This window comes from Diplotaxodon limnothrissa, linkage group LG14, assembly GCF_057381915.1.
Source record: "Diplotaxodon limnothrissa isolate DT_005_m linkage group LG14, D_limnothrissa_male_GT1.1, whole genome shotgun sequence".
Classification (NCBI taxonomy): Eukaryota; Metazoa; Chordata; class Actinopteri; order Cichliformes; family Cichlidae; genus Diplotaxodon; species Diplotaxodon limnothrissa.
This window is the reverse complement of record NC_140609.1, coordinates 27074606-27085462: the sequence shown is the minus strand read 5'-3', so window position 1 is coordinate 27085462 and position 10857 is coordinate 27074606. Positions and strand designations below refer to the sequence as shown.

Sequence of the window (10857 nt, the reverse complement as noted above, 5' to 3'; positions counted from 1 at the left end):
GAGGGCCTGTGCCTGCAGAACCAGATATGGAGAAGGTTGAGTTAGTTTCACACAAGTTTTATTTAAGATCATGAACAACAAGAAAAAGTGCATGGTGTGGTGAAGTGAAGGGGTAAAGGCTCCAAAGGTAAACAATTGGGGGAGACTCGTGGCATGGTGGTCTAGCGCTGGTAAATTGTGGACATAGGAGATGGGAATTAGCAGGGACACAAAATGTATCCAGGAGGAAATGAAGGTTAGTGGGATATGCATGGTTTATTTGGCAGGCAGAGTTTTGAAGCTTGCAGAGGGAGATGAAGGTCCCAGAGTCTAGCTGAGTGTGGTGTGTGATGAAATATGCTACCACATCTGTTTTTGCTGCCAGAGATTAATAATAACTTATAATTAGTGCTGTCAATAGATCAAAAAAATAGATGCGTTAAATGCGTTTAAAAAATGTATTGCCTTGACCGTGATGGCAGATTAACTTGCGTTAACATGTTAATTTTGACAACACTACTTGTGATTAAATGTAGAGTGGTCTAAACACATGGTGAGTGAAAAGGGGTGAGATAAGGAGAAACGCTTAGTGTATCATAAGATGCCAAGTCTATTATACCATAAGGGTGTATTCAGAGTCCCCTGATCCAGTCCTAACTGTAAGCTGTGTCAAAAAAGAAAGCCTTAAGCCTTGTCTGAAAAGTAGAGAGGGTGTCTGTCCCCAGATCCAAGCTAAGAGCTTTTTCCACAGAAGAGTTTTCAAGGAGAGAGTGTTTTAGATGATGCTAGAGATGAACAAGCATCCGGTTCCATTAGCTTCTGCAATCCAGGGGTCAGAGAAACTTTTTAACAAAAAACATTTTCACATATAAAACATGTACTACTTGAAAGACAAAAAAGATTCATAAACAACAGAACAACAAAATTAAAAACAGTGCCTTAAAGCTCCTCCCATACTACTTTTAATTGGAGATAAATTATCTGAATTTCAGGAGTAGAACCACTCCCCCAAACACGCCCCTTCTGTTTCTTATCTATATATGACCCTCAGTTCTACGAGCTGTTCGTTCTCTTTTTCGTGCAAACAAGGTTAGTTTTTGTCGGTTCTCGTTTTCGTGTGAATACCATTTAAGAAGGTCTTTAACACAGCTTATCTTAAAAGAGTAACATAATTTTATCTGATATCCTTCAGGCGATCCAAGAAACCCAAACACTCTGAATGTCACGGCAGCGGTTCAGAGAGACCGAATGCCCTCTGCCATCCTGGGAAACTTTTTAGCAATTTTTTGTTAGCTTGATCTATTCAGTCATCTTCTCTCCAGTAAATTCAGTTATGAAGTAAGTCCGGCCACTGGCCACCTCCACGAAATTCAGGAAGATCACTCACCAGCAAAGCTCGCAGCTCCACTCACGTTACTCTGAAACTGGCCCACAGGCCGGGTGACTTAGCCGAAAGCCGACAGACATCAGCACCCGACCCAGAAGCCATGCCATTCCTACGCTTCTGTAAGGTCTTCCGAATATGCTGCCGTTAAGGATTCAGACTGGGTTGTAGCCCGGTTTTAACTGCTTCTGTTCACCAGTATTCTAACTTTTGTAGTTTTTTAACCTCGGACTAAATATCAGTCCAAAGTCTTCTTCTGTGCAGAAGCAAAATTGCAGCTCCAAAAGCAAAAGCTACTGCGTACCTTGTAGCTCCACCCACCCATCAGCACCAGGTAGCAGGGGCAAGCTCAGTACTATGCACCTGCACCCCACAACCATTTAATGCACAGCTGGAAAATAGTCGCTAGTTCCATGCTCTACTGCTCCTCCATGCTGTTTATCTCTGCTAAGCATAGGATGTCAGCTTTGATGTTTTCCATCCCTCTTTACGCAAAGTGCAGAAGCAAACTTTGGCATTGTGATGCCAGGTTCTTTCTCTATCTGTCATTCGCAAAATGCAGCAAACTTCCTGCCACCGAGTTGCCAGTTTCTCTGCATTTCTTTTTGCAAAAAGCAGCTGTTAACCCTTCTGGCACTGGGATGCCAGGATCTTTCTCTAGCCCTCATTCACAAACACAGCATCAAGCTTTTCTACCACTGATTTGGCAGTTTCTCTGCATTTATCATTGAAAAATGAAAGGCAGTTCGTCTTGTAATCGGAAGGTTGCCGGTTTGAGCCCCGGCTCTGACAGTCTCGGTCGTTGTGTCCTTGGGTAAGACACTTCACCTGTTGCCTATTGGTGGTGGTCAGAGGACCTGGTGGCGCCAGTGTCCGGCAGCCTCGCCTCTGTCAGTGCGCCCCAGGGCAGCTGTGGCTACAATGTAGCTTGTCATCACCAGTGTGTGAATGGGTGGATGACTGAATGTAGTGTAAAGCGCTTTGGGGTCCATAGTGACTAAGTAAAGCGCTATACAAATATAGGCCATTTACCATTTTACTAAAAGCACTGTCAAACCTAAAATGAGGATGTGGGCCCAGCTAGTGAAATATCCTAGGAACCACAAGTAGCCTTCGGTTTAAGACTGAAATTCTCAGTTAGGGTGATACAGCAGTATGAGTTCTCTAAGATAAGATGGGGCATGATTATTCAAGCCCTTGTAAATGAGGAGAAGGGTTTTAAATTTTATTGTAGAATAGAATAGAGAATAGCCCTTTATTGTTATTGTACATTTACAGTGAAATTATGTGTGTTCCATGCCAAATATGCAAGAATAAAATATAAATTGCAAGACAGCAGAAATAAATAACAAACAGGAGATATACAATCAAGCAGCAGCTTCTGGTCCAGGTTATTCTTCCTCCGGACTCCGAGGAAGTGCAACCACTGTTGGGTCATCATTACAAGGGCGTTTATGTTGTGGGTCTAGGTGAGATCAGCAGAGATGTGGTTGCCCAGAAACCTGAAGATGGAGACAGATTTCACCCGTTCTCCATTAAGTATAAGAGAGGAGTGGACTGTCTGTGCCTCCTGAACTCCGTTATGAGTTCTTTTGTTTTAAGGGCATCTGGCTTCAAATTATTTTCTAAACACCAGCAGGACCGATTTTCTACCTCCGACCTGTACACTGTCTCATCTCTCTGAGAGATGAACCCAACCACTGTGGGCATACTTGACAATGACCCTGGCTGCGTGGGTTGGTGTACAGTCAAATGTGTACAGGGCATAAAGTGGGGGGCTGTGAATACAGCAATATGGAGATCTGGTGCTGAGTGACAGTGGGCGAGGAGTCAGACTGATTGAGGCTGGCTGATTAGAAAGTCTTCTGAAGGTGGTACAGTCTGGTGGTAAGGATGTCTGGGATTGTGGTGTGGAATGCTGAGCTGTAGTCCACAAAGAGCATCTTCATGTAGCTCTTCCTGTTCTCCAAAGGGCCAGTGCTCTGTGAAGGGTGATGGCATCTTCCATTGACAGACTTAGTGAAGGTCTCCATGTCCTGCTGTTCAAAGATGGACCAGTCTGTCAGATCAAAACAGTCCTGTAGCTGGAGGACAGCATCATCTGGCCATGTCTTAATGACCTGGGTGCTTAGAGAACTATTTTCTCTTTGGGGGATGTAGGCAGGGATAAGGAGCAGAGAGAGGTGGTCAGATTGTCTCAGGTTGAGAGAGGGGTGTTGCTCTGTAGGCATGCTTCATGTTAGTACACAAATGGTCCAGTGTTATATCCCCCCTGGTAGGACAATTTGCAGAATGGGCAAAACAAAAATTGGACTGGACCCTCAGTTCACGCAGAAGATTTTTTTCAGTGATGAGGCAAACTTTTATGTGAATGGTGAAGTTAACAAACAAAACCACTGCTATTGGTCTGACACTAACCCACATTGGATGGATCCCTCCAAGACTGTTGGAACAACAAAAGTGATGGTTTGGTGTGGTATATGGGGTACAACGATAGTGGATCCATTCTTCATCAATGGAAACCTCAAGGCCACTGGATATTTGAAATTGCTACATGATGATGTGTTTCCCTCTTTGTGCACTGAAGCTGGCACATTCCCTGAGTTTTTCCAGCAAGATGGTGCACCACCACATTATGGGTGCCAGGTCCGAGCTTTCCTAGATGAACAGTTTCCTGGAAAGTGGATTGGTCATCGTGGGCCAGTTGAATGGCGCTCAAGGTCTCCCGATCTGACCCCCTTAGACTTTTATCTTTGGGGTCATCTGAAGGCAATTGTCTATGGCGTGAAGATACGAGAGCACCTGAAACTACAGATACTGGATGCCTGTGCTGTCATTTCTCCTACGGTGTTGCTATCAGTGTGTGAAGAGTGCGAGAAGAGGGTTGCATTGACAAACCAACACAATGGACAGCACATTGAACACATTTTATAAGTGGTCAGAAACTTGTAAATAACTCATGAAAGAATAAAGTTATGTTGAAACCAAGCACACCATTGTTTTTCTTGTGACATTACCAATAAGTTTGATGTGTCACATGGCCGTCTTCCTATTGAAAAAACAAGTTGTATCCAAGATGGCCGACTTCTAAATGGCCACCATGGTCACCACCCATCTTGAGGAGTTTGCCCCCTCACATATACTAATGTGCCACAAACAGGACTTTAATATCACCAACCATTCCCATTATTACGGTGTATCCATATAAATGGCCCACCCTGTACATTGTGGGCTATGTCCCTGAAAGACTTTTGGCCACAGTCTTTTGACAAGATGGGTAAGCAGCGACCGAATAGAGAAAGGAAAGACACTCCGTCTGAACTGATCGAAGCCCCTCAAGATGGTGCCCACTCCGACTCTGACCCTACTGCCGAATTGGACCCATCCCTTGCCAATGCCTTTAACTTGATGACGGCTAATGTTGTTAAAGTAATTGACGAGAAACTTAGTCCTCTGACCGAGGCTGTTTCTAAGCTCGTGGTGGAACTCCAGTCAGCACATAAAAGGTTGGACAAAGCAGAAGCTAGGGTGCCAGCTGTGGACAGCGTTGCTATTGCTCACGAGCCCCGGATCACCGAGCTTGAAAATCAAGTCAGCGCTCTCATGGAAAGATTGGATGCAGCAGAAAACTACAGCACACGACTGAACGTTCGGCTTGTTGGCCTACCGGAGGACACTGAATCTGCTCATTTGTTTTCACTCTTTCACAGATAAGCAGAGAGTCATGGAAGCGGTGCACCGACTCAGATGGGGGGCTCAAGCTTAATGGCTCAACGGTGTCATTCTACAATGACTTCTCCACGGCGGTGCTGAAGAAGTGAAAGGCCTATGATGCAGTGAAGCTGCTTTTGCGGGAGCGGGGGATACAGTACGCCATGTTCTTTCCGGCGACACTCCAGGTGACACACAACGGCTCAAGGAGGAGATTCTCCACCCCTGGGCAGGTGCAGGATTTCCTGGCTTCCCTACCTGATTGAATCCCTTTCCGTTTGCTTCTTCTTCCACCCATTATTACTGCATCATTGACCTCATCCGGGTCCTGGTTTGGTTCTACTGTTCCCTACACGCTGAATCAGCCAAGCGGCTTGGGCGCTCGGTTTATGAACAGTTGCTCTTTACTTGGAATGTCTAGCTCCAGCACGATGAGCCTAAGTTTTTGTTTTTTTCATATGCGTGGTGTTGTTATGACTAGAAACCAAGTACACCATTGTTTTACCCTGTACATCAATGTTAAAATGTATACATATGAGAATGAAAATGTGCAAATATAAAAATTAACATAAAATTATGTAAGAGTAAAAATACGTGTATCTAACAGAAGAAAGAAAAAAAATTCTGGCTTGCATAAAATTACATTTTTTCTTGTTCAGCAATGTGTCTAAATGAGGCATTAACATAGAAAAACAAAGAAGTTAACAGTAAATCAATAAATTGTATTTATTTTTTGTTTACAGTAATTTGTGTTTAAAACGGTTAAATAATGTGCTGAGAACAGCTAGTTATCATCATGTAAGGTACCATATAGCATTTGTTTTCTGATCCAATACCAAGAAAAAGCTTGGCTTTTATTGTTTTATCCCATATATAATAAAAGGAAGAAAGGGTTAACTTTCCTTATTTCATTTGACACGTATCTCATGAATGTAGCTGCTGTCTATGAATCATGCAGAAACAGCATTTCTGAAAGCAAAACATACTAATCAAGTTACATTGCAATTAATACTAGAATTCAACTATGGCTCTACATGGCAGCCTCTTAAAAAAGAAGGGAAAATTGAGCAGATGACATATGCTTTCTGAATTTATCTGCAGTCCCATGTCATTCAAATTTAAATTAGAAAATCCAGACTTTACCATAACGAAATAAATGAAGAAAAATCATAATAAATATATATACATCCGTAACTTTTAGCCTTCAGTCACTTGGTAAATCGCATTTTACTGCATTCAATATTCAAAGTGAATTTGGTACCTTCTTCCCCATCATATTCCTTTTCGTATTATTCTCTGGTTTCAGTAATATAATATAACATTTAGGTATGAAGATGCAAATTAGCAGTCCAAAACTGGAAGCAAGTATAGCAAATATTTCTACAGCAACACTGAACTTTCCAGGAGAGCTAATATATGCTGGGATAAATGTAATCCACACTACAGAGAATATCAGCATGCTGAAAGTGATAAACTTGGCTTTGTTGAAATTATCGGGTAGTTTTCGAGCTAAAAATGCAAAAATAAAACATAAAATAGCCAGAAGTCCTATATAACCAAGCACAGCCCAAAAGCCCACAACTGAGCCAAGGGCACACTCCAGAGTGATCTTGTCTTTAATTTCCTTAAAATTCTTAAATGGAAAAGGAGGAGAAGTTGTTAACCAGATGATACAAATGATAACTTGTATAAGAGTGAATGCTGTAACACAGAGTCTCTGCTGTGTCTGCCCAAACCATTTTTTAACATTACTACCTGGACGTGTAGCTCTGAAGGCCATTAAAACAACTATTGTTTTTCCCAGAAGACAAGAGATACAGAGGACAAAGGTGATGCCAAATGCTACATGTCGGAACATGCAGGACCAATCAGAGGGCTGACCAATGAAGGTCAGAGAACACAGAAAACACAGAATTAAGGAGAAGAGCAGCAGGAAGCTCAGTTCAGAGTTGTTTGCCCTGACAATAGGAGTTTTCCTATATTTGAAGAAAATGAGTATCACACCAATCGCCATGCATGCCCCAAATAAAGCTACTGCAGTGAGCAGTGCTCCCATAATTTCTTCATATGACAGAAACACTGCTTCCTTCTTTATACAGGCATCTCTTCTTTCATTTGACCAAAACTCAGGTAGACATCTCACACAGGTGACAGAATCTGGAAATTAATATTTAGTACAATTGTCATATGCCTGCATTTGCATCAAAAACATCCATGTAATATTCTACTGATGATTTACAGTTACAAGATGAAAAACAACATGTTTATTGAGCACCCCCCCCCCCCCCCCTCCCAAAAAAACAAAACAAAAACCAAAAAACAGTGCTTCACGGTTTTGTGGTTAAGTGAGTTTGCACAGTGTAGCTATCTAGTGCATTGACTTGCTGTTTTTGATTGTTGCATACGTTTCCTTTGCACTTTAAATGAATGAACATGCAATTCTAAATATTTTCCAGAGTGCATACACAATTTTACGAAGACCACATGTAAGTCCTGTTATAACATAAAAACTCTCTCTCTATTTATCTATATTTACATATGCAGACATATGTAAAATTTATATAAATTATCAAAAATAATGTCCAAATTAATTTTATCTCCTTACTCACGATTCCGTGATAAGCAGTTAATTATTTTCACATAGTTCAACAAGGAAATCTAAATGATATTATGTCTCCACAAAAACAGACATCAAACTTATTATATGGTTACTGTGGCCTTCCTACGCACTTAACTTTGCTTTGCAACGCACCAAAGTTAAAATGAAATATCATTGCACCTGTAATGTTGCTGATCTCTCCCTCTGCACATCTTATACAGTCATAGCAGCAAACAGGCCTTCCTTTCTGGAGAACCTTGCGTGTTCCTGGGCGACATTTCTCACTGCAAACTGACACAGGCACCTGCATGATCAACAGTATTTAACCGTGTATGGACTTTGACAAAGAAAAATGTCCATATGATGTTCTCTGTAGAACAATGTATTTTGAAGCATCAAAATATTGTGAAACATAATTAATTACATATTTTGAACAAAGAAACAAGAACATAAAAAGGAATTGTACGATAGCTTACCTGCTTTGAGTTTCTTGCCCAAATTAAAGACTTGTTTTGCAGTTTTAGCTGTTTCTCTGTAGTTAATGATACATCATAGAGGCCAACTGTGACAAACTCCACAGTACCATTTTCTCTTGGCTGCCAGTTTATAATGTCATACTTTGCTGCTGGATCTCCATTCTCGTTAAAGTGAACCTCATCTCCTTCCTTTGTTGTGAAATGGATCTTCTGTATGTGTTGCAGAACCTAAGAAGTATGTCATAACTCAATTCATTGCATGACAAAGATTGTACATACCGACTGGTTAAAATATATATATAAGAATTCATTTTTTTAGATAACATTTTTAATTAACAACTTAATGTGAAAACTGTATTTTAAGCTACTAAAAAGCTCACCATGAAGGGATCTAGCTGCACAGTTTTGTTACATGTTTTATTACAACTGAGGATATTGTGAAGTGCATGGGCCACTGCATACACTCCTTTGTAGACATTGTTAAAGAGAGGCATGAGAGACATGTCAATGAAGCTATTTTGAACTCCAGTCATATCTTCATGTCCGGTACACTCTCTCTGAATGTCTGCTGATGACTTCAACTCCTTGAACTTACAACTAAATAGTGTCTCCCAGACCTCAGTGAACAGTTCATTATTTGATGATTTCAATGGCTTCTCATCCAGTATGAACTCTCTCAGGCCAGTGACATGTGCTTTAGGAATGGAAAGACCAATGGAACCATTCAGTATGTGATGTATGTCCATTTCTGCTGTTTGTGAATCAAATATCCAAGACTCACTGCCTATCCACTGATAACCAGACAAGTTATGGTATGAAAACTCAGGTAGCAGGACATTCAAATCTGCACGGGAAAGGAATGCAACAATCACCCTGGAGGTTGAAGCCTTTATTATGTCAAGTATCCTTTGTATTTTGGCATATGGATCTGTTCTAAAAAAAGATACAGAATACTCCAGACAGACGCCCAGCTGCTGTGCAGTTTCTGTGAATGTGGCCATGCCATTATTTCCATAATCATTATTGGATCTGATAGCTCCAACCCAAGTCCACCTAAAGTACTTGACCAAATGGGCCAGGGCTCTGCTCTGGTAGTAGTCACTGGGTATTGTTCTGAGGAAGGATGGGTACTTGGTTTTGTCACTAAGACAAGCACATGTAGCAAAGTGACTGATCTAGAATTAAAAATGAAAACTTATGAATGAAAAAGACAAAGAATGAAAAAAGATGAAAGTGTTAAAAAATAAAACATTTAAATTTAATGGAAAAAATATAGTAAAAATATTAAAATTACAGTTCTACTCAATACTTATACTGAGTACATAAAATGTACCAGGCAAAATGATTGATCTAAAAAAAATTTTTTTTTTAAAAAAGTATTCAAAGATGATAAAATAGGTTCTATATATGAAATACCAACCACGGGTACAAAAAAAGGTCCAATAACAGTAGCTACTGCTATGGTTGGAGAAGAAGAGGTCTCTCCTATTATGGCCTGCACATATGCAGGTTTTGTACATGAGGTCTTGGATGGTACAGACACATTTTCATTACCATTAGCCAAAGCTAGTGTAACTCCTACACTTCTGGCAACAGATCCACAAGTATCATAGATTTTATAGCCCACAGAGAGTCCTGGCAGTAGGTCTGTACTGTTATTAATCTCCTCAATGGCAAAAAGCATAGCCTGGGCAAACTGCAAATCTCTGAAATTTAAACTTAATTGAGACAATTATGATTAATTTGCATTTCATTGTGTTCCTTAAAACAGACACAAATAATCTGGATAAATCTCAAAATACAAAACAAAAACATTTCAAATTAAAACATTTAATGAAAGGAATTTAAATAACTAAAACAAATGAAAATACCTTTTTGTCTGTAATGATTCCCAAAAGATTCTTTAAATGCAAATTGATTTGTAATGTGTCATTTACCTGGTACATTGTAGTGGCAGAGGTTGGTTCATGTAGGAATCTCTTCTGTCTTTCCAGCTTGTATGAAAAGAGAACATCCCCCCCAGTATAATATCCCCATTCTTAGATAGCAGTGGGTTCTCAGGATCTCCTCTCTGTCTGCACACTGGCTCCTCAGCATGAGAGACAGATGCCACCAACAACAGTTGTAGAAATGCCCATCCCTGCTCTGGCCATCTCTGTGTTGGTGTCATTTCTTGAGCTAAACCACTTAGTAGCATTAAAAGTACTATAATGAAGATGAAATACTTAAGCTGGTATTTATACCTTTTGGTGCAGCATAAGACATAATCGAAGAGTGGCAGTATATTCACAGTAGATGTACAGGTCTGGCAAAAGGAGAATCATGCCCAAATTTGCATTTAAATGTAAGTTTATGTATGTAAAACAAGGACATACACATCACACAGGGCTTAAATAAGAAGTAACAGTGCAAAAAACAATTTATTAGAAATAAATATGCATTAAAATGTATTCAAATGTTAAACATGCAGTATCCTTTTCCAAAGTGGTAACAAAGGTCATAAAATTACTTTCTTAGAAAGCACCTGCTTAATAAGGAAAGAACTGGATGCACTGGAAACTTTACTTTTTTATACATTACTCTTATACACTCTTCTTAGAGCTTTATACAACAAGTTACAGTAATCCATTAACTTCCACTTTCACATCTGTGATGCATAGATGTGATATTAAGATCTGTCAACAGTCTGATACTAAATTAAAGATGAC

General features: G+C 40.1%; 1 protein-coding gene across 1 annotated transcript; it reads right to left on the bottom strand.

The window, feature by feature from the left end:
• Positions 1 to 6317: 6317 nt before the first annotated feature.
• LOC146618982 (extracellular calcium-sensing receptor-like) lies at positions 6318 to 10265 on the bottom strand. The gene is made up of 6 exons (XM_085370536.1): positions 10087 to 10265; positions 9570 to 9867; positions 8530 to 9324; positions 8150 to 8377; positions 7854 to 7977; positions 6318 to 7231 (listed from the first exon to the last, which is right to left on the bottom strand). The coding sequence occupies exons 1-6, from the start codon at positions 10161 to 10163 to the stop codon at positions 6318 to 6320; spliced, it is 2436 nt and encodes an 811-aa protein (XP_085226662.1). The 5' UTR covers positions 10164 to 10265.
• Between the last annotated feature and the right edge of the window lie 592 nt (positions 10266 to 10857).

Bases quoted from the DNA above. Each gene is read 5' to 3' on its own strand.
- LOC146618982 (XM_085370536.1), bottom strand. From the start codon at position 10,163: ATGTTCTCTTTTCATACAAGCTGGAAAGACAGAAGAGATTCCTACATG. The intron at 9,868-10,086 runs GTAAATGACACA...GTCTCAATTAAG, and splicing joins CTGCCACTACAATGTACCAG to TTTAAATTTCAGAGATTTGC. The intron at 9,325-9,569 runs GTTGGTATTTCA...TTTTAATTCTAG, and splicing joins GACCTTTTTTTGTACCCGTG to ATCAGTCACTTTGCTACATG.